This window comes from Dermacentor albipictus, chromosome 1 (genome assembly GCF_038994185.2).
Source record: "Dermacentor albipictus isolate Rhodes 1998 colony chromosome 1, USDA_Dalb.pri_finalv2, whole genome shotgun sequence".
Taxonomy (NCBI): Eukaryota; Metazoa; Arthropoda; class Arachnida; order Ixodida; family Ixodidae; genus Dermacentor; species Dermacentor albipictus.
The window spans coordinates 215,400,217-215,426,609 of record NC_091821.1 but is presented as its reverse complement, the minus strand read 5'-3'; the positions used below and the strand labels follow the sequence as shown (position 1 = coordinate 215,426,609).

General features: G+C 42.4%; 1 protein-coding gene across 1 annotated transcript in view; it reads left to right on the top strand.

Moving 5' to 3' along the window:
* Nucleotides 1-15,318, top strand: part of LOC139054195 (uncharacterized) — a 140,836-nt gene extending 125,518 nt beyond the window's left edge. The window contains exons 16-17 of the mRNA XM_070530873.1: nucleotides 7,425-7,592; nucleotides 14,903-15,318. Coding sequence (XP_070386974.1) covers nucleotides 7,425-7,592; nucleotides 14,903-15,007 — 273 coding nt within the window. The 3' untranslated portion in view covers nucleotides 15,008-15,318. The remainder of the gene's footprint in view (nucleotides 1-7,424; nucleotides 7,593-14,902) is intronic.
* Nucleotides 15,319-26,393: the final 11,075 nt, after the last annotated feature.

Here is a 26,393-nt window from a genome sequence, read left to right as displayed (position 1 = left end):
TGTAGTGACAGTCGGGCACAGGTGGGGATGACACAAAGTCAACATAATTCAGTGCCGAAGGTGGCACGCGAACAAAGTCTACGGAACTGACGCGATTGGGGTGGTGGTTCAGCAGAGTCCAGGACAGGCAGGTCAAGGCGGAGAGTACAGGCTGAACAGTTTATCAGAGCGGATTGTGCATGGAGGAAATCCAGGCTGAGAATAATGTCGTGCGGACAGTGGGCGACGACGGTGAAGAGAACGATTGTAGAGCTATCGGCGACGGAGGCTCAGACGGCACATATACCAATTACGAGAGCTGTTCCACCGTCGGCAACACGGACAACAGGCATGGGCACGGGTGTTATTTTCTACAGGCAGTTGTGAAGGGCAGCGCTTATTACAGATAAATGCGCACCAGTATCTGTAAGAGCTAGCAGATCAGGAACACCGTCGACTTACATGTGAAGAAGGTTAATATAGCGAGCAGCGTCACCTTGAGGCGCTGCACTGTCTATAGGTTTCCGGCTGCAGGTATCCATAGGGAGTCGGGGAAGATGAGCAGCGGGGCTGGGGCGAACGAGATTGTTGGCGTCGGGGTGAAGGCACCCGAGCACCGAACTTCGATCTTTCGCGGCGAGTGCCGACTGCGTAGATGCTTTTCAGCGGTGGAACTGTGCTGTCAGCTGTCGCCAGTCGAAAATCCGACACACTGAGTGTGCCTGGAGCCGAAAGAGCTAATTAGAAGCTCCGCAGGAGCTTTCTAATAAAGAACACATGTGTTCAACTTTAAGGCCCGTTTTCTCGGAATGGATTTTTTCGCTAGTAGTGGTGCTGGGGAAGGCGATATCTCAAGAACCGCTCTTCAGATTTGTATGCCTTTTTTTCTTTTTACTTCTGTTCCTGGATGACTTTGCCAGGGGGTAACAGGCTTCTTTTTTTGAAAGCTGGTGCAGTTAACTTATAGTAAGCAATTAATTTTTGATGAATGTGGTCATTACTGGCTACATCAAATTCAAAGTTGTCCTAAAATTTTTTGAAGGGGAAATTAAAGAAAAGGGCTCTGTAGCCCCCTGGGATATCTACCAAGGCATCATCACAGTGAATTTCAGCTTCCTACTATGTCCTGGCATTTCTCCAGGCGCTTCCTCAGGCATAGGCATGGACCACCTAGTTAGACCTCAATAACTCTGGAACTAATAAACACATTTCATGAAACTTTGCAGTTTCGCATAGTTCGGTGGTGTGAACGTACCCTGAAAGTTTCGTCCGGATATCCTAAAAAATAAAAAAGTTCGGTCTCCAGGGTAGCCTCCCCCCTTAGGCGAGAGTAGCCAGTATAGGTGGTCTGGGCCAGGGGACTCCAGTGACTGCAACAGTGGCAAGAAATGTGCCCGATTTTACAGCAGTGAAAACAAATGGGCTTGTCATCAGCAGTACCATTCAGACGAGTTGCGGAAATGTGGTGAATAGTAGGGATGTGGGACGGGGTGGGATCGGAGAATCCGGGTGAGTGTCGGGCGATGGGCCGAACAGATGGAGTGGACACCCATGTTGGCAAACTCTTGGTGTACGACTGCCTGAATCTGGAAACCGTGACTGCAGGTGTGTTGAAGGAGCTGGATGGGTGGCCTCAATTTCTCATCGGATGATCCAAGTAACGTCGCCACCGTTGTTGAAATGGGTAGCATTGGCACAGGAAAATGTCACCCTTGTGTTTGGTAGGCCGGCAAGCTGTTGGTCGATACGTCTGCTTATTGCGAGTTCCCGGCGGCGGCACTCTTTCATAATTGCGTGCACTGTCACCACATTCTTGAAGACCAGCAAGTTGAAGACATCATTTCCATTACCTTTCAGAATGTGGGAAACCTTGTCTGGCTCAGTCATGTGTGCGTCAACTTTGTGCCACAGAGCCAAGACGTCTTGAATTTACGTGATGTAGGGCTCTGTTGACGCCTGCTCTTAGCTGGATAACGCCTTCTTTGCAGCAAGTTCGTGACCATAAGGATTGCCGAACAAGTCTCGCAGCTTTTGTTTAAGTGCATCCCAACTGGTGAGCTCGTCTTTGTGGGTCATAAACCATACTCGAGATGTCCCACTGAGGTAAAATACTATGTTGGCGAGCATGGTAGTAGGGTCCCACCTGCTATTGGCGCTGATACATTCGTACAGGCTGATCCAGTCGTCTTCCCCATCTTTTCCCGAGAATATGCGAGGATCATGGGGTGCAGAGAGTGCCATGTAGGTCGTTGGAGTGGCAGCAGGTGTCGGAGCCGATTGAGTCGAGCTGTCATCTCCGGGAGACATGACGGAAGGCTCAATGTACCATCTACTACGAAGTTTTGTGACAAGGTACAGGGAATTTCCACTTCCACCAATTATGTTACATGGGAAGACAGAGACGTGACGCTCTATACAAGTATATTTACAGATCAATACACTGCACTTGGCCAAAAGGCAATAGCTTGCACTAGCCGCAAATGGTCATCATCATATTCGCACCACTGGCCTCTTTGTCTTTGGACATCAGGAATACTGGTCTGTAGCAGTATTTACTCGTGTAACCCCCTCACAATTCTTTTTCTCAAACTTTTTATTGGGTGCAGGCCTTACACCAGGCAGGCTTATAGCTACTCACTGAAGACTCTGAACAGCACTCAGACTGGTAAACAAAATTAATATAACCACTGAAAGCTCATTATGCAAACATTCACAGTTGCAGAATGGTGTGAAAATGTCAAAATGATTGGGCCATCTGAAAAAACAAAATTGTGATGGTAAAATTGCTTTCATTGTTTTTTTGGAGCTCCAGTTCAGTAGAAAATCATTTACCAACTTTTCCTCAGTGTTGTGCTTCATTAAAATAAAGTTTACTTTGAATTTTGTGGTGGCCAAAGCCGCAAGTGTGTTTAAAGAGGAAAAGAACTGAGACTTCAGAGGGGACATGGGATGAAGAAGTGGACAGACGAGTGGTCTAGAAGTCATGCCCTATGTGCACAAAATGGCACACAACCTGTACAAGGTGGCAGCTAAACAGGGCATTCGACTCGTGTTCTCAGCCCCGTGCAAGGTCGCCTGTACTACTAAGCACGAGTACCAGTATGGGCACTGTACCACCAATGTGGTGTACCAGTTTCCGCTGCAATGCGGCTGTGTTTACATTGGCCAGACTGGCCAATGTATTAATGATAGATCGTGGCAAAGGGTGATAGCGGCGCCGATCTCCCCAGACACACCAGGGAATACAAATTGCTACCCCAAATTCAACCAAGCTATCATTGTAGGATGGGGAGACTCTAGACTTGAGTGAGAAATTATGGAAACGGCACGCATGCACAGACTTGACCTAGACACGTGTGTAAGTGAACCTTCGGTGGCTTGACCTAGACACGTGTGTAAGTGAGCCTTCGGTGGCTCTCCTGGATAAAGAAACCCTGTTTATGATTAACGAGAAATAGTTGTTTTTGCCCCTTGGCGCTTTCCATAGTCATCTAGGTGTTTTCTGCCACGTGTGTTTCATCTTGTTCTTCAGTATGTCGAGGCACGCTGCGCGCAGATGTGAGCTTTTCCTGCTATGTGTTTCATGGTAATAAACCTCAGTTGCTAGTTTCCGCTCATCCTGTCCACTTCTTCGTCTCACACCCCGTCTAAATTCGCACTTCTTTTTCTCTTTAAACATGTTGGACCAATTGGCTGAAAGTTCCCCTCTCTTGAACTGCAAGTGTGCTTCATGTGCGCTCATCATGTGAGGCCGACGTGTGTCGTGGGTCACCACGAAGTGCAGGCATCGCACATGTGGCACTGACTCAACGACACTCAGTTTAGGCTGTGTTAAAAGTGCTATTGGCTTTACCGAATTCCATCCAGTAGGCACCAGACTTGTACACGTTACAAAAAAAAATTTAATTGTTTAGAATTACTTTCTTCATAAACGAGAAGAAAGGGGGTTAACCGAGGGGCCCGATTTTTATTAGTCATATCATGAGAAGCCAACAAACACTGACACCAAGGACAACATAGGGGAAATTACTTGTGCTTAATGAATGAGAATAAAGAAACGATAAATTGATGGAAATTAAAGTGGATGAAAAAACAACTTGCCGCAAGTGGGAACCGAACCCACATCCTTCGCATTTCGCGTGCGATGCTCTACCAATTGCCGCGGTAGCTCAATTGGTAGAGCACTGCACGCGAAATGCAAAGGATGTGGGTAGCTCAATTGGTAGAGCACTGCACGCGAAATGCGAAGGATGTGGGTTCGGTTCCCACCTGCGGCAAGTTGTTTTTTCATCCACTTTAATTTCCATTAATTTATCGTTTCTTTATTTTTATTCATTAAGCACAAGTAATTTCCCCTATGTTGTCCTTGGTGTCAGTGTTTGTTGGCTTCTTATGATATGACTAATAAAAATCGGACCCCTCTGTTAACCCCCTTTCTTCTCGTTTATTACATAACGAGGGTCTCGAATCCGGCTACATTGATGCCGTCAGGTAGCATATGTGGGTTTATTGACCAGTTGCCTTCACCCAAAAAGATCACATTCTCGTGACGCCTGCGGCAAAAAGGACGTTCCACGTCCGCCGCCAACGTCTGTGAGCGGTGGCGCTGGCTAACACTCTCAGGGTTCTACTAGGGCACATAAATACCCAAGAAAGTGGATGGCGAAACGCCGCCGCTGTAGCTCAATTGGTAGAGCATCGCATGTGAAATACGAAGGTTGTGGGTTCGGTTCCCTCCTGCGGCAAGTTGTTTTTTCATCCACTTTAATTTCCATTAATTTATTGTTTCTTTATTCTCATTCATTAAGCACAAGTAATTTCCCCTATGTTGTCCGTGGTGTCAGTGTTTGTTGGCTTCTTATGATATTGCTTCATAAACGTGATTCATTTTTATATTTCATAGAGGGATCAATTACTGTCCCACGAAAGTAATTAAACAATTATTAAATGTAATTGATTACTTTTACATCACTTTCCTCTCAACATTTATCAACACCGCTCAATTACAGTAAATGTAGAGTGAGCTGGTCTGGCTCTTTCAGTGCATCCTCTGCAACCGTTTACACACTGTTTATCTTCAGTAACAATTGCTTTTGAAAACTTTCATTGGTCATCGTCCCTCAATTTCTAGTGAGAACATCAGACGCAACACTTGGTGTGCATGCTGGAGGGAAGGGTGTTGTGGTAACAATCAAACACCTTGTGCACAATATTGTGGTCATTCAATCATTACCTGTGCTCGCACAGTGTTTCAATGTTATGGTGCTCGGAGAAGGTGCTCCCAGTAGGGCCAATGAAAAGTTAAAGAAGTCGTCCTTCCTGGTATCAACATTGAGGTGGCCATCGCCGTCGAGCCATAGCGCTGCTGGTTCATTTCGTCAGCCATATCTGATGGAGTGTTAATATGTGGAAAAAAATACTTAGCACCCGGGTTTGCCTATCTGAATATGCGCAGTACGCGAGGCTGCTGCATGGCATGACCATGGCCATTCTGCTGTAGTTCCTGCCAAAATTCAAGTGCTCAAAGCTGCATCACTTTTTATAGCTGGTCTCGTCAATAAAGTAACTAGTTGCATGTAATTGGTTACTGAAAAAAGTAATTTACAGTAAGCCAGTACATGTTACCAAATAAAAAAAGGGATCGAACGATTACAAATCTACAAAATAAGTGTAATTAAATACTAGTAATTAATTACAGGTAATTCATTATGTAAAAGTCTGCTAAGTGCACACACAAACTTGGTGTGCCGTGGTCGTGGAAGTTGCCGGCTGATCAGCCACAAACCCAAACTCCGCTTCACACACGTGGCCGTCAGTTGAAGCGGAGTCTGTGAACAAAGTTGAGGTTTGGTGTTGAGTGCGAGATACGGTGATGATAGTGGTAGGACAACTTGTGTCATTTAGTAGGAGCTTGCAGAAATTTATCAGTACTCTGGCAGGCACGTGAAGCTGTGTGAATTTTTCTTTTTTTCAAATTTTCGCACTCAGTTTTACAAAAAGATGAGCCTTACACAAGTAAATATGGTAGTCAGTCAAGGACGCCGTCATCATATTTTTAATAAACTTGTAATAAGCTGTGCTGCAAGAAATATACTTTACTTTTTACAGCAAGCTTTAAAGTTTTTTCAATGGTTGTGATATTTTCTACAGGTTTTCTCCAATTCAAACGTCTTTCTATATGGTTGTAAACTATACCCTTAACTGGCATGGTGTATCATATATGATGTGACACTTTCCACTCATAAAATCACAACCATGCACCTTAAAAAAATAGGTGTGTTTGGGCATTTCTGGCATAAAAAGCTTCTGTCAAATTTTTTTTTTTTTGCAAGAAAAAATTTTTATGCAATACGGGGTTAAAGAGTGACAGATGTTCTCCCCACATTATGCTCAGAGCTGTCATGACACAAAGCAGCTCCGACAGCCTGCTGAGGCGTCCAATCCATCATTATGCACTTGTGCTGCAAGTAACAGACGTTCTCACTGGCAATGAACTCATTGACCTAAAGAAACTGAATGTGGTGGGAAACACTGCGTGGACCGCGCTTCTGGTAATTGTTGTGCACCCTGTTTTATAATTGGAGCAGAAAAAGGTGAAGTTTTTGTCAACGAATATCGCAACGGATGGCATCCTTAAAATTGTGAAATTTCTTTAGCCTCACATGGTACCCTCTTGCAATACTGCGATTACATCTGTCTTAAAACCAATGATTAAGGTGCTGATTAGCCAATTTTTGTTATTTAATGAGCAGGCTGCGATGAGTACGCATTTACTGTCCACCAAAGTTGAGTGTATGAGTAGTGAAGAATGAATCATTGCAGCACTTTCATTCTTTATACATCTAACAAATTTTTGAAATTTTGCCAGTGTCACTAGTCATTTCACTAAATATTTCTTTTTTATTTACCTAAGGGCTTGTGTGGAATTTGTGCAATGCTTTAATGCAGTCATAATTATTTAGCAAATATCCTTACACATGTACTTTTTTTTTAGAAATCCTTTCCCAAGTATATACTATGAAAGGCTTTGGCATTTCACGCTTCAATTTCCTAAAAAATCTCGTTCATGTGTATTTCAAGACTGACATTTTAAAGCTGGTGCTAATCTCAATTTCTGCTAAGTGGCTATGATTTTAATACTGTCTGCAATTCTGTAATTGCCTCATGTGACTGAGTAAATGAAAAAGTTGACGGTAGAGCTAGTTGGTACTGTCCAATTTTGTTCCTTTCAGTCATTCTTTTTGTTTGTTTGTGCTGTTCTTCAGTATGCAGTTGCAATTAGCCATGCAAATTATGTTCACTTCATCACATTGCTTATGTGGAGAGGCAGAATTGCGCAGTCTTTTACAGGTGAATTATAGAATAATCTATTCAATGTGAAAAAAAAAGATGGTGGCATAGTTATTACTATAATGACTTAAAATTTCTACTTTTTATCAACACAGGTTGAGCTCCGTGACCAAGTCATCAACCAAGTTGAAAAGAAGTTGAACAGTTCTAGAGACGAAGCAGATAATTTAAAGAGGGAGCTCCTTGATGTTGAGTCAGAGCTGGTACTTGCCAAGAAGGCAGCAGAAAAGGAAAAAGCTGAAAATGAGCAGATGAAGTCCGAGGTAATCACTTTTACAAGCGGCATTGGAAGCCAAGGCTACCATGCTGCATACTTATCTTCTACAATGTGTGTAACAAACTGCCAGTCGCAGCATATTTTTGGTAGGGAAATTCATCTTTGATTGATCGAGCTCAATGTTTCGAGGATCATATCAGCTAAGGAGATGCTTCAAAAATCAAAGCGGCCCTGCTAAACTCTTATACAAAGTTCTAGAACCGTATTTTATATTAAAGCACATCATTTCATGAACATCCTCCAGCACAAAGTATTTGAATTTGTCGTGTATGGCAGAGTTATTGGCAGTCAAATTAAGCTTTCAATTCCTCCATGCTGTTCCTGCTCCTTCTTCCATACACAAACTATTTTTTTTCATTCCACCTAATTATATAATTAGCCTTAATTAATTAATCAACTTCTCGAACATTATAATTAGATTAAAGGTGTCCATGAGAAAATTGTAGAGCAACATAAGGAACTCCCGATACAGCTTTCTGTTGCTCAATACGTGCTACATAAAGGTGTTTTTAAGCATGAAAGAAGCCTGCGAATACATGCAATGTGCCTCGAGTGGCCAATTGCATAGCAATTTCGAGTATGTTTGCAGGCTTCTTTCCTGCTCGGAAAAACACTCTTATGTTGCATGTATTGAGCAACAGAAAGCTGTATCGAGAGTTCCTTATGTTGCTCTACAATTTTCTCATTAACACTTTTCATCTAAATATAATAATTGAGAAGTTGATTAATTAAGTCTAATTATCTAATTAGATGGAATACAAAAAATAATTTGAGTATCTCCAAGCGACAGAAAACAACATTACTTTAGTTCTGTTCAGCTGTGTGGTATTAGCATACTTTTTAAGCTTGGCTCAAGTTACGTGAAACACCCTGTATTGCACATTGCCTTCAGTTCTTCGCAAAACTAGAAATCAATTACGTAACATATTTATTTAATTCATACATACTGCTAGCCTCTATTTGGAGGCTGTTGCAGGACATGGGAAAATACATTGCATCAAAATAAGAATGACAAACTTATACACTTGTTAATATTGTAGTTTACAAGAAGACGTAGTTGAGCAATACAATAAAAGGTTGTGACCTTTCTGACTCAGCCCTTGAAGGTTAATGAACAGAAATACAGAAGCATAAGATAAACAACAAAAAAGTACATCAAAACCAATTAGAGACAAAATGAGGTGTCTGTAGGCGATACTGATAAATCAAGATGCGTACTCATAGACATATTTTTCCAGCATAGGAAGGAAATTGTCAGGTGAGCAAATTATAATATCACTAGGCAATGAATTCCAGTCTCTGATTGTCTGGGGAAAGAAAGAATATCTGAATGTGTCTGTGTGGAACCTGTATTCAATGAAATCTTTATGATGTTTAGTTCTAGTGGTTCACTGTTCAGTGAAAGATGCATATGCACCACTGTTTAATTTGTAGTCCCCGTTAAGGAGGTGGAATAGAAACTTGAGGCGTAAGAATTTAGCACGCTTGCAAATAGTCTGGAGGCAAGCTTTATCAAGGAGTTCTGTCGGAGAATCATTACGGTTGTACCTATTATAAATGAATCTGATGGCTTTTCTCTGTATTGCTTCTAGGCGTATTATGCACTGTTTGGTATGGGGGAACCAGCAGGTAGTACCATATTTTAGTATAAAACAAACAAATGAGGTGTATGATGATGTCAGATGTATGCAGAACTGCAAGAAAGTGATTTAATCATATTCTTGCTGCCAGCTTTCAAGAAAATCAACAGTTTGATACAGGCCGTTGTGTAATCAGAGACAACGAAACGCAAGCATGCAGTGCATTTCGAGTACCACAACATGACACGAAAATCCAAGATGCAGTGTGAAAATGGCAAACCACCACACACTGTTGCATCGTCATCTCTGTGTTTATGCAAAGAAAAGTAGTTTTTGCCTCTAAATATGAGGAAATGATTACTTTATTAGTCCATACACTTGAGATTGTGCTTCTTGCATTTAACAGTGGCATTAAAAAAAAAGTCTTTCATGTTCATGACATGCCATGTCTACTGTAACGTGTGCATTTTTTCTGGAAAATTCGTAAAAACATTACAACTGCATTAGGTTCCAGTACAAAACAAAACTGTATTAGCATAAATAATGTATTGGCATAAATAATTTCTGATATCCAATCCACATGTCGCTGCTGCTGTAGAAGCTGTGGTAGCTTTGTGCCTGTGTTGTGAATTTCTTAGGCTGCTATGGTTAGCAAGGCATTTCAATAATGTGATAGTATTTCAAATGCCATAGACAACACTTCATATGAGATGGTCTGTGCTGTTCGTTGTGACAAGACAGCCTTCAATAGAGACAAATGATGCACAGTCCAAGATAAAGTATATTACCATCATTCTTTCCTTTCTCTTACTATGGTCGAGAAAATCGGGTGCACGATACAATCTAGGTCACGTTAGAATTGAGTAAGTGCAGTACTAATCAGTAATCCAAGCTTACTTGAAAAGGGATTATGTCCCCGAGCTGTCTTTTAAGTAGGCACTGGAAGTCGCATGAAACTCCATGTCACAACGCTTAATTAAGAAACTTTTCTGCTAATGTTAAAGTCTCCCACACATGGTTGCAAATTGGTGTGCAGGACCCCTGGCCATCAAGGCAACAGCTGGCTGACCTTTCATAGGCTGTACTTAAATTAGCTATCGGCAAGTGCACTGTGCTTTTCGTTTAAAAAATCATGTTATATTTTGTGCGCATTTGTGCTCTTTTCATTTGTATTACAATATAAAGGAAGTTCAGTGCAGTGCTGCCATTGCGGCAATGATTGGAATGGCAGAACCTGCATGCCCATGTATGATTGCGTTTGCCCACATGGGAGTTTGTGAGCCCCCAGCATTCTGTGGCCTCACTGTGAGGTCAAAGCTGCTGTCAACTCATGAGGCAAATGGGCATTTGTGCTGCTGATAGGCCACTACTAGCAAAACTTGGCTTCCACCTTTTTCCACTATTTATTTCCACCAGGAGAGGTGGAAAGACATTCAACAGGAAATCGTAAACACGTGTATATACTTTTATCTTAAGCAATAATTCAGTACTACTGAAAGCACAAAAGTTAAGCCATATGAGCATCACCTTGATAAAGAAATTACAATTTTTTTATGGCTGGGGCTGTACTTGTCTGCTTCTGTCTCATGCCTGCTTGCTATTTCTATTCTCTAAACATGTACATCAGTACAGGTAGAAAAATTCTCATAAAGTTGTTCAGCAAAACATTTTTCACCTAACGACTGCAGGATTGGGCATTCCGGGAAGTAAGCCTTCTATTGCACCAATGAAAAGCAGGGAGAAAAATTAATGCTATCTGACTCATATGTTGGAATCTATCTGAGGTGACGTTTTCGTGAAGCAGTTAATTAAATGCTATACAGCTAAGTCTTATGCATACAGTTCTTTATTTTAATCCTGTGCAATGTGTCATTTCATGTAATCTTGATACACTACACTGTAAGTAACAATGTAGCAGCCACCAACATTTTTCTTTACATGGCATGCTGGCAAGGAAGCCACTTAAGAAATAATGCAAGACATACTGTGGCCGGTTTTATCACATGTCACTTGTATGAAAAAACTGGTTTTAGGGGGCATAATAATACAAATCAGGGCCAGCATCATTGAAATTCACGATTTTCCTTCATGTGAATGCTATATAGCTGGTTTGCTGGAGCTCGCATCTGGCATGCATATAAATTATTTATCCAGGTCACAACTTTAATGTAATGCCATGTTTGTTTATGCAGTACACCAATACACGCTATGCTAAAATGCAAACACCAATTTATGCAGATGCACAGTTCAAATCATTAATGCAGCAATGTCATGAAAACAAGGTTTGATGTTTGTTGAGTGAAAAATGGTTGAGAGAGGTGTATGCAGAGAAAAGTATAACACATATATAAATTCATTTAAGCTTTCAATGCCCCTTGTGTCACAGTAGAACCTACCCATTCAGGGGGATTGGCTAAGAATGGGAACTTGTTCAGTGGCCCAAAAATAGGGTAGATCAAATACCATTAAAAACTTCAAAAATTCGAAGAAGCTGTTGAATATGATTCACTTTGTTCATTAGAGATACATATGAGTCTACATTATATGTGCAGCTTTTATTCGTGGTTTATTGTTTGATTACACAGAACAGAGGTGCACTCCCTGGCACTACTTTGTTGGTCAAAATTTCATGCTACATAAGCCGGAGATCTGGTGCCATATATGCACAGATGGGGTTGGCCAAATATAAGAAAATCAAAGAAGCTGTTCAATATCATGCACTGTTTATTTCATTAACAGGTCTGTGCGCTTTAAAGGTGCTTTTTTTTTGTTTTTGTTTTTGTTTTTTTACCCTTTAGTTACCATGAGAAATGTGCTAATTTTTGGTGATTTTCCGTTTTAACATTTTATCTAAAGACGTAGTAGTCTCAACGCCTACTGAACTGCATAAAATTATAGCCCAATCACTGGTATTTTGAATGGATGTATAGCAGTAATAACACAATTTTTGAAGATTCTTATGTGAAACTTCAAAGGAGCACCTCAAGGAACACAAGTGGAAGTAATAATTCGCCATTTTTAGTATAAGTATTAAGAGTGAAATAATTTTAAATATACAAAATATGCACCTGCTTCCTAGTTTCCAGCTTTTTTTAGTCAGATCATGTTATGAAGATTTGTTGGCATCAGTACTAGCCATAGTGATGCCCTTGCTATATGGAAAGGCATTGCAAATGTGAAGATGGGTAAGTTCCTATTGCACAGGGAACATTTATTTTTACTCATTGCAGCAGGTACCTGGTTTCTGTTTAACTGCATTTTTTAGGCTCGTGAACCAATAGTTGTCAGGTCAGGGAGCATGCAGAAGCCCCCAGATATTTGATTATTACATTTGATCAGCTTTTCTGTACAAGTAAGGTGGTCTGGTCTGCGTTTGATTGATGCTAAAGCCTCGACATGCTTTCTTCAGTCTCTGTATAACTCTGTTCAGTAATGTGAAGTGTTGCACAATATTGTACAGTAATGAATAAGGGCACTTGAACAAGCATTGTTCTGAATGCGGGAAATTAAAGAGCTAGTCAAACATTGGTCGAAGAACAGTCTGAAATCTACAGCATGGTCTTGTATAAGTAACACCCACACGACAGGAAGAACTGCACTTAATAATTTGTACATAAGCTGTCAAAGTGCTGATGGATAAAAGCAACCCATGGTGAAAAAAATAATGTTGCACTTGATATTAGTTGAGTGCACTCAAAATAACACGCACTCGTGAGCATCTACCATTGTTTGAGACATCATTAAAACAGCCTATACGTCAGATTGGAAAATTGACAACCCGAGAGAAGATTCTGTGTCTTCACAGCTGTTGTAATTTAAAAATTATGTTGCGAAAATTTTGGTTGGTATTATTGAAGAAGTGCTAGGAGCACTGAAAACTAGTTTCAATCATACCTCCATTTGAAGTTTCATTTTTCCAGACTCCCCAATCTGCCAGCAATGGTCAAATCTGACAAATAGTTAAAATTCAGTTGTCATTTTTCATGGTGAAATAATGTTTCTAGCAGAATAATTACAACAGGAATGTTTCACAATGTGTAGAAAAACTGTCAGTCACAATGATAGATTTTTATAGGTGTGGTGACGAAAGAGCTAAACAATTACTTCTGATGTGTAAATTTGAATGTGACATTTTAATGTGGAGCAGGTAGCTCTCCTTTTAACATTTAGCGGCATTGAGCACTTTTGTGCTCCAAATGAATGTATGTTTAGCAAATACAGCGTTTTCAAAGAATTTTTTCCTCCTTCCGCCACCATCACTTAAACCAAGCACGCCTAAGTTCCTTTTTGATTCTGCTGATAGGGAGTGTTGGTGATTTCCGGATGGGTTGCCTTGAATTTCCTAGCTTAATTCGTATTCTTTCCAAAACACTTTCACTGTTTGTTTCAATGTTTGCTCCTTACAGTGTTTGTCCAAGTTCAATCACTAGAAATGTGTTTTCCGTATTCATATTAAGTGTTTGTACAGGCAGCTGTACAGTTTTTATGTTTGTGATTTATTCTTTGATTATACAGAACAGAGGTGCATTCACTGTTCATGGTCAGTCAACATGCAGTGCTGATTTGCTGGAGCTTGCATCAGGCATGCATATAAATGTTTATATATATCACCACACGCATGATGCAAAAGTTGTGGGTTTGATTCCTGTATAAAGCCAGCAGGTCATGAAGCCAAGGAGAGCATTGGGGTTCTTAGCTGTGGTTGAAATGAAAATATAGAAAATAATGAAGGGGAACTCAAAGTGGACAAAAAAAGACAACTTGTTGGCGGTGGGGACCTAATCCACAACACACACATATAAATGCACAAACGTGCTCACACACACACTCTAACAGCCACACATTTAATTTTAAGCATCTGAAGTCCTTTAGTTAGCACTGAAATCTTAAATTTCATAGATGGAATTGTTACATTCTGCCCCTATTGGAAAGCTCGCCTTGTCATCCATGCAGTAAGTTCTAGCTATATTTTGACTCTGTAGTTCTGGGCAGCAGGGCCAAGACTGCGAGGACTGCAGATACAGAGCTTGCGCGGGCACAAACTGCTGGATGACACCAAAGTGCAATAGGATACTTTTAGAGGCGTTTGTCTTGCTGATTGGTCAAGGCACCCATAACTTCCACAGTGCTGCATGGAACTGCTGAGACAGAGTGTAGTTGATACTATGTTGTAATGTGTAAAAACATGTAAAAACAGTTATAGCAAGAAAACACAAGCAGCAAGTGACGGCTGAAAAGTTTACTGAAAGGTTTGCTTGGAAGTGCAGTTGCACATATGCCCAGGGGCTAGCATAATACAATTCTTTACGTTAGATTCATCAGCCACTGCACTAGGAGGCCGATCCCGGTGGTATAGATAAAATGCTGTTCAAGCAAACATTAATGTAAAAAGATTTAATGGATTTCAAGGATACTCGCCCAATTTTGTTATGCTCTCTAAGTCCATTTTTATTTTTATGCAAGTAACGGGGTAAAAGTGGCCAGTATGCCATTTGCATTCTTTTTTAGTGGTTGTCTTGCCAGGATGCCATGTAAAGAGATACATTGGTGGCTACTACGTGGAGTGAAAGGCAGCTTGAGTGATAAGAGGGCAGCATGAGGGCTGATATTAATTTTGAATCTAGGCAGCAAGTTCAGAGAAAGATTGCTGTTAAAACATGCATTTAAATCAAAAGATATGTTTCTGAATTCACTAATTACCATTGTTTCTGTGCAGCTTGAGAAGATGCGTCTGACGGTTCAGTATCTACAAGATGCCTTGACGGATCTGAAAAAGAAGGCAAGTTCAACAACAGCGCTGCCAAGAGTATTTGATGTTTGATTGAAGACTTGCCTTGGTCACTTCCCCCTTTTTTGTGTGTGATTAAAGCTGCTATGCAGTATTTATTGCAAAAGTAAACCCCCCCCCTTTTTTCCCCAAAGGTTGTGATTTCATATTCATGCCATTTCTTTTCCATCCGCAGCATTTGCTTGTTAATGGGAAATTGCAAAATTTGTGCTTTGTTTGCATCAACGATGTCGCTTGCCCTGTGATAAATGCCAAAATTTTTTCAAAAAGCTCTCTTGAGTTTAGTGTGCAATGTCAAAAATTCAATGAAATGATATTTTTAGGCTAATAAATGTTACATTTACTATGCTGTCTATGTTCATTGTGAAACATGTTTTCTGGACGTACACTGCCAGTGAACAGACAGAACTGCTGCAGTACTGCAGCAGTTTTATGCTAAAAAAAAATCAAGATTGGGTCCAGGTTGCTTTGAGTGCATGTTACATAAATGGTGATAGCATTGATTTGAATGCATGTTTGTCCCCTTAGGTGCCAATTAATTCTGTCCATTGAAAATTTAATTTGAACACATCTAGTACCGTGCGAATCAAAACTGTACAGCTGCAGAACAAATGAAGAATTTTCAATTCTTCAGCGAGTTTTCTGAAGTTTACAAAATGTGGACTCCATTTGAGAACTCTCTATAGGAATCTCAGATATGAGAATCTCAACTATTTCATGCCTAGCATATGTGGAAAGTGCCTATCCAGACACCTAAAATATGTGCCTGATGTATATTTCGAAAGCAATGAAAGTGAACCCGCTACATGATGACAAACTGACTGTGTGAGGTCAAACATCCAGTCGTCTACCTTCAAACTAGTTTACCAGAACACTTTACATTTATTATTCAAACTTTCAGCACAGGTCCAGTCAGTAAGTGCTTCAAGATGTTCGTGATGATTTTAATTGGTGCTTTTGATTTTGATGCACTGCCTTCATGTGCACAATTGTGCACTTAGTGTGAAAGGAGTTATGGTGTCAGATGCTTGATTGGCACCAACTATTTTGTTGGAAGTATATGTACCCTTTTGTGGGAGGGGAAGGGGAAAGCTATCAGAAGGTGCCTTGTGATTTTAGAATAGCACCTCTGCATTTTTTTTTTCTTTAAAGGGACTGAAACAATGTTTATGGACCTAGCTTTTTTATGGCGAAATGCAAAGCTCACCCTCAGTAGTGTTTACACCTGCAGCGGTTACGTCCAAAAGCGCGTGGATATTTAGTAGGCAGAATTTTTCTATCTGAACAGCCTCTAAAAAAGTAAGAGTCCCTCCTCCAGCAACGCTGAGAAGTGAGAGCAGTATCGCTAAACCGCCTCGCAAATTGTGATAGCCGTTCATGGTTCTGCTTTCACAGGAGTGAGTGTAACTGTGGTTAACCACATATATTTTGACCTTTTCAACCACTTTTGAAAATAAAAAGCTGGTGCAATAAGTTTCCATTGCTTTACCGACATTTCTTATATTTGTACCGCATTCTTCCCCAAGTACACATCTGCGTCATAGCTGGCTGGCCCCCGTTGTCATTGTTCTGTCGATAGATGAGCCAAGTCCGAAGGCGAAGGCAGCGCCACTTTTCTGCTCACTACAAACGAAGGCTTATCTGCACATTGTAAGTCAAGAAAAACTCATAATAATAAAAAGTATACTGCATTTCACTACTAATGAAAGGACTAGGAACTACGTACACTAGTACAAGGTCACGTGATGTACCCCTTATGCAGCTTCATGTTTTTGCCGCATGGGGCATCAAAGCTCATTTTTCACGACTTTTAGTGATGAATTAAAAATATAAGTCCATGTTTAATGAGAGAAACGTGGCTCGTTTTGGTGGCTATGATGGGGAATCATTCCATCAGTGGGGCTACTTCGATTAATCTTCTGAGCAGTTGTCTGTCCCTTTAGCATATTGAAAGATTTCTAATACCTATAATTGGTTAATTCAGCTAAATGCGATCTATTAGATAGTGGAAATGGCTACCCAACTATTTTTCTGTTACAGTACGAGTGTCACCTGCCACTGGCTGACTATTTAGCTAATGAAATACCATACTTGGCTATGCTTGCTATTATGAGATGGTAGTGTAATGTTCGGTGTTGTTTGTGATGAGAAATGACACTCCGAGTTGGTCCAAGTATGCTTTAAGTAAGGCATAGCTGGATAATGCACAAGCTTTTGCACAGTATGCAGCAATGGTTCAGCGTCCAGCAGTTTTCAGATAAAAGCTGAAGCACCATGAAAATTCGTCTGTACAGCTTCGTACAGCAAATTTTCTAACACAGCTTCATCAGCTGTGGCATCACAAACCAAGTGGGTGCTGCTCTATCAAAGTGCCTTGCTATTATGTATAGAGCTCTACACAAGTTGGTTTAACACACATGCTTAACTTGCCTAGTTAAAGAGACATCACTAAATCTATAAAAATGAAGGCCAAACTTGCACTCTAATTTCATCACGCTAAGTCAATGTGACGTGAATTTAAAAGTATTTTATTGCTTGAGTCGTTATGGCACAGTGAAAGTTCTCGAAACTTGCCAAGTTCTGTCTTTGGCTTTTTTATAATGCAGTGTAGTCAATCTTTACAAATAAAAATTTAGATAGGCCCAAAGAGACACTGTCAAAATCCATGACATTGTGGCAAATTGGTGCGAGAACTCAAGGTGGTGTCACCATCCACCTTTCACTTTTAACCCTTTCTTGCTTGTCAAGCCTTCTCAAATGGTAAAAGTGGCTTTTTTCATAATATAAAAGCACAATTTACTAATATAGCGCTAATTATTTTTCTTTTAGTGTCCTTTTAAGCTGCCCTAACACGACTGACTTGAGTTTCAATAAGAATTTGTTTTGGGGCATTGGAATGAAGTTCCAAGAAGGGTTGACCATTGAGATGCCAAGGAGTCCAAAGTTGTTCATCAACAGGCACAAGATGCACTCCAGTGCAGCAGCCCCAAACAGTCAGAGCTGGAAGGTATGGCTTTCTGTGGCTGTTTCCTTAGTTTGTCGAAGTTTAATGTTCAAAAACAGAGGCTAGCTTGAGGTATCACTCTCTAGCCGGCTACTCTATGCTAGGGGAAGAGGAAAAAGAGCAGGGACAATGACAGAGGTAGGAGGCAAAGCAGCAGACTGGCTAGATTTTAAAAACCCAGTAAGGCCTTGCTGGCCTGGAAGCTAGACTTGCAGTCACGCCAAGGGCCCATAATCTCCTCTGACAACAGTTGGCTGTTGGGACGGACAAGAGCATCATTCAACCTCTGCTGATTTTCCTCCATGTAAGTCCATGTAAGTCGCATAGCATGCTTTATAGATTCAAGCACTTGGCACAGGTTACAGTCTGGAGACTCGAGTATCACATAAGTGCTTGTAATGAGGGGTAAGCACCATTCCTAGCCTAAGCCTGTAGAGAAGACTGGCAAATGTCATGGCACATTGGCACACACTACTGTCAACGAAGCTGTTGGCTAAATCTTGCACAAGGGTAGTTTTGCACTTAACCCATTCACATGGAGACAAAGGCAGCAAGGAGTGACTTTCACCACACACACAGCAGCTGTGTTCTATTTCACACATTTTCTGCACATTGAAAGGGTACTCAAACCCATGCCACTCCGTCGCTTTCACACCTGCTCAACTTTCACATCGGCTCTGGTTCCACAAAACTGCCAGTACCATGTTCCCTGTGCCAATCATGCCTTGCAGGTGGACATGCCCAAGGCACTTACACCTGCAAGAGTTGTGCCATTATACCTTTTGGATACCAAATTTTCCAACATAAATGACTGTGAGTAGGCAGATGTAACTTGGTTAGCTGTGCATGCAAATGTAATCGCAAAACGAAACTCTAGCTGCTGATAGCTAGCGTGAGTGAGTTGTTGCCTATTGAACATGTGGCTCCTACCCATTATGGGGGACTGCCCAAGGAATGGGTGGATTATTCCAAGATATATTGAAAAATAATCTTTCAGAACTGCTATGGATGAAGTGCTGTAGAAGGCGTAATTATCTGTTCAAGCAAAAACAGCACAAAGAATCAATTATCATTAATTGAAAAGTACACAACAAAAATACGATTTTAACAGGGTATTCGGTTAAGACTCCATAAAAAAATTCCTGGACAGCCGAGCATGCATCCTTGTGACTGAATACCAGAGTGGAAACTCTGAATCAAAGTATAACAGGTTCTGTTAAGTCCAAACTAAGTCTTTGAAGAGTAGCTCCAATATTCTTTCCCTTGCTGCAGTAAAGTGGTGACAAGATAGAAGGGATTGATAAATTGTTTCTTCCTCATTACAAAAAAGAGCAGAGTGGGGAAAGCATCAAACCTGACCTGTGCAAGTTGAAGTTCAGGGAGGTAATGTGGCAATATAATTTTTTTAGGGAGACCTCAAACATCCTTGCGTTGCAGAATTCGCTATGCCAGGGAAATGCCAGATGCTTATATTCTGAAGAAGCAGTCAGTACTGGGTCTGATAATGCTTTCATGATTGAACGCATCCGCTAGCTGCCATGATGTGTGCTCTTTGTGGTAGAACAGGCAGAACTGGGTCACAAAGTGACGTCCTTGCAAATGAATCTGCAGTTTCATTCAAAAACAAACCTTGATGACTGGGTACGCAAATCAAACTAACACATTGCAGATGAGCAGGAACTATCAAGTGGAAGAAGGAGGAGGAGGAAGTAGGGATAGACGGAAAGACAGAAAGGTTATCCAGTTCTCAGACCAGCTGGCTACCCTGTATAAGGTGGAAGAGCTTTAGCTTGGGCAAATCATTAGATGTGGAAAGAGAAGAGCACACAGATAGCGAGTCAAAGAATAGCAGCTACAGTAGTTGAATCGTCTGATTTATGTAGAACTAGAATTGCTGCCATAAACTCGGCCAGAAAAATAGGCACAAACTCGAGCCACCTTAATGAAAAAGACAAGTCGAGTGCAGGACAGAATATTCCAATGCCAGCCATTTCCTCACACTGTGATGCACCTGTTGCAATGATGTTTGTTGCTTTGTAATAATTTGTTTAAGGCACTGTAAGGCAGTAGTACTGCATGGTTTAGAAAAATGTTATCAAACAAAATTTTCAGGGAATGAGAATACGTATTAATGGGAAGCACATTGTGAATTTGTACATATAGGGGCTCAAGTAATGTTTGCACAAACATACTTGGGGGTGTATGAAACCTGGGCCAATGAACGGATAAAATTCTGGAATTGGAGATAAAAATGATTGAGAATGGCTTAATGGCAACTCACATAGCCTCAAGAAAATCTGGGTGGTCAGAAGGGGAAATCGCTCTAATTAGGGTGGGATTTGTGCTTCCAGGTATATGGCATTGGAAACATATTTTGGAAGTCTGAAGCACAAACATAGTGCCTGTTCTAACAGAACTAGCAACCGAAGTTTATATGCTGGCACGGTGGAGAATAGAATGCAGCCAAATTCTAATACCAGACAAATGTACATTTTATGTATCATGAAAAGTGCTTTTCTTCTCAGTTGCTCAACTTGCACACCATGCCCATGCACATACTCCTCATGCCGCAACATGTTCCATATACGGATGCCAATTTAGAGATCTCTTATAACTCCAAGGTACTTAAGTGACTGTACCTGTAGGATATCTCGCAGCTTATAGTTAAGCTATATGCGCACTGGGTCTATAAGTCAGGAAAATAAGAATGGCAGACTTATTGGCATTCAGTTCAAATGTAAGCTATCCAGCCAGCATTCTTTAACGCTGCGAGCCCGGTACTTTCCAGTCACGAACGGCATGCGCCTTATCAGCGTGACGCAGCATTCTCGACAGGAAAGTAGCGAGCGCCGAGTTTTCAGGAAAGGAAACGCAAGCAAGGCAGATGACGATTATTGTTGTGGGACAAATATACACCCCAAACGGTGCAACCGTTTTAAGAGTGAACGATAATCGTCATCTGTCTTGCCCACATTTCCTTTCTTGAAAACGCCGCACCTGCTACTTTCCTGTCTGAAATGCCAAGTCATGCTGATAAGGCACATGCCGTTCGCCACTGGGAAGTACCGGGCCCGCAGCGTTCAAGGAAATGCGGACAAGACAGATGACGGTTATCGTTCTGTGGCAAGATACGACCCAAAGGGTGTAATTTTGTTTTAGAGTGCACTCTTACACTAAAAACAGTTGCATCCTTTGGGGTGTATATTTGCCACACAACAATAATCGTCATCTGTCTTGTCCGCATTTCCGTGCTTTAACGCTGCGAGCAGCTAGGGTACTTTCCAGTAACGAACGGCATGCGCGTTATCAGCATGACATAGCGTTCCCGACAGGAAAGTAACGAGCGCAGCGTTTTCAAGAAAGGAAATGCGGGAAAGACAGATGACGATTATCGTTGTGTGGCAAATATACACTCCAAAGGGTGTAAACTATTCTTAAACACTCTTCACTCTTAGAAAAATTTACACCCTTTGGGGCTTATCTTGTCCCACAACAATAATCGTCATCTGTCTTGCCCACGTTTCCTTTCTTTAACGCTGCGAGCCCGGTACTTCCCAGTCACGAACGGCACGCGCGTTATCAGTGTGACGCAGCATTCTCGACAGGAATGTAGCGAGCGCCGAGTTTTCAGGAAAGGAAACGCAAGCTAGGCAAATGACGATTATTGTTGTGGGACAAATATACACCCCAAAGGGTGCAACCTTTTTAAGAGTGTTAGAAAAACTTTACACCCTTTGAGGCGTATCTTGTCCCACAACAATAATCGTCATCCGTGCTGCCCGCGTTTCCTTCCTTTAACGCTGCGAGCCCGGTACTTCCCAGTCACGAACGGCACGCGCGTTATCAGTGTGACGCAGCATTCTTGACAGGAATGTAGCGAGCGCCGAGTTTTCAGGAAAGGAAACGCAAGCTAGGCAAATGACGATTATTGTTGTGGGACAAATATACACCCAAAGGGTGCAACCTTTTTAAGAGTGTTAGAAAAATTTAACCCTTTGGGGCGTATCTTGTCCCACAACAATAATCGTCATCCGTGCTGCCCGCGTTTTCTTTCTTTAACGCTGCGAGCCCGGTACTTTCCAGTCACGAACGGCATGCACCTTATCAGTGTGACGCAGCATTCTGGACAGGAAAGTAGCGAGCGCCGAGTTTTCAGGAACGGAAACGCAAGCAAGGCAGATGACGATTATTGTTGTGGGACAAATATACACCCCAAAGGGTGCAACTGTTTTAAGAGTGAAGTGTACGACCCAAAGGGTGTAATATTCTTTTACACTCTTAGAAAAATTTACACCCTTTGGGGCGTATCTTGTCCCACAACAATAATCGCCATCCCTGTTGCCCGCGTTTCCTTTCTTTATCGCTGCGAGCCCGGCACTTTCCAGTCACGAACGGCATGTGCGTCATCAGTGTGACGCAGCATTCTCGACAGGAAAGTAGCGAGCGCCGAGTTTTCAGGAAAGGAAACGCAAGCAAGGCAGATGACGATTATTGTTGTGGGACAAATATACACCCCAAAGGGTGCAACCGTTTTAAGAGTGTAGGCAAAGTTACACCCTTTGGAGTGCCCCTTCTGCCACACAACGATAATCGTCACATGCCTTGATGCGTTTTCTTTCTTGAAAACGCCGCACCCGTACTTTCCTGTCGGGAATGCTATGATGCTAATAACGCGCAAGCCGTTCGTTACTGGAAAGTACCAGGCTCGCAGCGTTAAAGAAAGGAAACGCATCAAGGCGATGACGATTATCGTTGTGTGGCAGAAGGGGCACTCCAAAGGGCGTAACTTTGCCTAACACTCTTAGAAAAATGTGCACCCTTTGGGGCTTATCTTGTCCCACAACAATAATCGTCATCCGTCTTGCCCGCGTTTCCTTTCCCTAACGCGGCGAGCCCGGTACTTCCCAGTCACGAACGGCATGCGCGTTATCAGTGTGACGCAGCATTCTCGACAGGAAAGTAGCGAGAGCCGAGTTTTCAAAAAAGGAAACGCAAGCAAGGCAGATGACGATTATTGTTGTGGGACAAATATACACCCCAATGGGTGCAACCATTTTAAGAGTGAAGAATGTAGAGTGTGCACTCTTACACTCTTAGAAAAATTTACACCCTTTGGGGCGTATCTTGTCCCACAACAATAATCGTCATCTGTGCTGCCCGCGTTTCCTTTCTTTAACGCTGCGAGCCCGGTACTTTCCAGTCACGAACGACATGCGCCTTATCAGTGTGACGCAGCATTCTTGACAGGAAAGTAGCGAGCGCCGAGGTTTCAGGAAAGGAAACGCAAGCAAGGCAGATGACGATTATTGTTGTGGGACAAATATACACCCCAAAGGGTGCAACCGTTTTAAGAGTGTACACTCTTAATTCACTCGTAAAACGGCTGCACCCTTTGGGCTGTATATTTGTCCCACAACAATAATCGCCATCTGCCTTGCTTGCGTTTCCTTTCTTGAAAACTCGGCGCTCGCTACTTCCTGTCGAGAATGCTGCGTCACGCTGATAACGCGCATGCCATTCCTTATAATTACTGGAAAGTACCGGGCTCGCCGCGTTAAATTAAGGAAATGCGGACAAGTGACGGTTATCGTTGTCAGGGGTGTAATTTTGCTTAAGAGTGAATAATCGTCATCTGCCTTGCTTGCGTTTCCTTTCTTGAAAACGCCGCCCCCGCTACTTTCCGGTCAGAAATGTTATGCCATGCTGATAACGCGCATGCCGTTCGTTACTGGGAAGTACCGGGCTCGCAGCGTTAAAGAAAGGAAATGCGGACAAAACAGATGACGATGTCGTTGTGTGGCAAAATACAACCTAAAGAGTGTAATTTTGTTTTACACTCTTAGAAATATTTACACCCTTTGGGGCGTATCTTGTCCAACAACAATAATCGTCATCCATGCTGCCCGCGTTTCCTTTCTTTAACGCTGTGAGCCCGGTACTTTCCGGTCACGAACGGCATGCGCCTTATCAGTGTGACGCAGCATTCTCGACAGGAAAGTAGCGAGCGCCGAGTTTTCAGGAAAGGAAACGCAAGCAAGGCAGATGACGATTATTGTTGTGGGACAAATATACACCCCAAAGGGTGCAACCGTTTTAAGAGTGTAAAGCGTGCTTTCTTACACCCTTAATTGCACTCTTAAGTGGTTGCGCCCTTTGGGGTGTATATTTGTCCCACACGCTCTTAGAAAAATTTACACCCTTTGGGGCGTATCTTGTCCCACAACAATAATCGTCATCCGTGCTGACCGCGTTTCCTTTCTTTAACGCTGCGAGCCCGGTACTTTCCAGTCACGAACGGCATGCGCCTTATCAGTGTGACGCAGCATTCTCGACAGGAAAGTAGCGAGCGCTGAGTTTTCAGGAAAGGAAACGCAAGCAAGGCAGATGACGATTATTGTTGTGGGACAAATATACACCCTAAAGGGTGCAACCGTTTTAAGAGTGCACAACAATAATCGTTATCTGTATTGCCCGAGTTTCCTTTCTTGAAAGCTCGGCGCTCGCTACTTTCCTCTCGAGAAGCTGCGTCACGCTGATAACGCGCATGCCGTTCGTGACTGGGAAGTACCGGGCTCGCAGCGTTAAAGAAAGGAAACGCGGGCAAGACAGATGACGATTATTGTTGTGGGACAAGATACGCACCAAAGGGTGTAAATATTTCTAAGAGTGAGCATTCTCGACAGGAAAGTAGCGAGCGCCGAGTTTTCAAGAAAGAAAACGCAAGCTAGGCAGATGACGATTATTGTTGTGGGACAAATATACACCCCAAAGGGTGCAACCGTTTTAAGAGTGTGCGTTTCCTTTCTTGAAAACGCCGCGCCCGTTACTTTCCTGTCGGGAATGATATGCTGATAACGCGCATGCCGTTCGTTACTGGGAAGTACCGGGCTCGCCGCATTAAAGGGACACTAAAGCGAAGCAATAAATCAGTTTAGACTAATGAAGCATTGTTTGAGAACCCTGCAGGCAGTCGTTAAAAAATATAGTTTGATTATTAGATGAAAAAGTGAAGGTCCAAGTATCAGTATTTGAATGTCGCGCCGAAACCCCAGCGCCGGTACGTCAGCGTGACGTCAGGGATTCCAAAGTATGTTTTCGCATTTGGGCCGCGTTGGCTGAATAAAGGTTCCCGAAATTTGCCATGTTTAATATTTGGTTCCTTTAGAACACAATGTAGTCCATTTGTACCGCTATATATAATTAGTAGGCCCTAGAAGATGCCATCAAAATCCAAGACGTTGCAGGCATAGAGTTTCCTACAAGAATTTTTGTAGGGAACTCTACACTCTAAGAACAGTTTACGCCCCTTGGCTTGCCCCTTCTGCCACACAACAATAATCGTCATCTGCCTTGATGCGTTTCCTTTCTTTATCGCTGCAAGCCCGGAACTTTCCAGTGACGAACGGCACGCGCGTTATCAGAAGAGGCACTCCAAAAGGTGTAAACTGTTCTATGCTGATAACGCGCGTGCCGTTCGTTACTGGAAAGTTCCGGGCTCGCAGCGATAAAGAAAGGAAACGCATCAAGGCAGATGACGATTTTTGTGTGGCAGAAGGGGCAAGCTAAAAGGTGTAAACTGTTCTTAGAGTGTACACTCTTAGAAAAATTTACACCCTTTGGGGCTTATCTTGTCCCACAATAATCGTCATCTGTCTTGCCCGCGTTTCCTTCCTTTAACGCTGCGAGCCCGGTACTTCCCAGTCACGAACGGCACGCGCATTATCAGTGTGACGCAGCATTCTCGACAGGAAAGTAGCGAGCGCCGAGTTTTCAAGAAAGGAAACGTAAGCTAGGCAGATGACGATTATTGTTGTGGGACAAATATACACCCCAAAGGGTGCAACCGTTTTAAGAGTGTACACTCTTAGAAAAATTTACACCCTTTGGAGCTTATCTTGTCCCACAACGATAATCGTCATCCGTCTTGCCCGCGTTTCCTTTCTCTAACGCGGCGAGCCCGGTACTTCCCAGTCACGAGCGGCATGCGCGTTATCAGAGTGACGCAGCATTCTCGACAGGAAAGTAGCGAGCGGCTAGTTTTCAGGAAAGGAAACGCAAGCAAGGCAGATGACGATTATTGTTGTGGGACAAATTTACATCCCAAAGGGTGCAACCGTTTTAAGAGTGTGCACTCTTAGAAAAATTTACACCCTTTGGGGCGTATCTTGTCCCACAACAACAATCGTCATCCGTGCTGCCCGCGTTTCCTTTCTTTAACGCTGCGTGCCCGGTACTTTCCAGTCACGAACGACATGCGCCTTATCAGTGTGACGCAGCATTCTCGACAGGAAAGTAGCGAGCGCCGAGTTTTCAGGAAAGGAAACGCAAGCAAGGCAGTGACGATTATTGTTGTGGGACAAATATACACCCCAAAGGGTGTAACCGTTTTAAGAGTGTATGGTTACAGGCACCAGA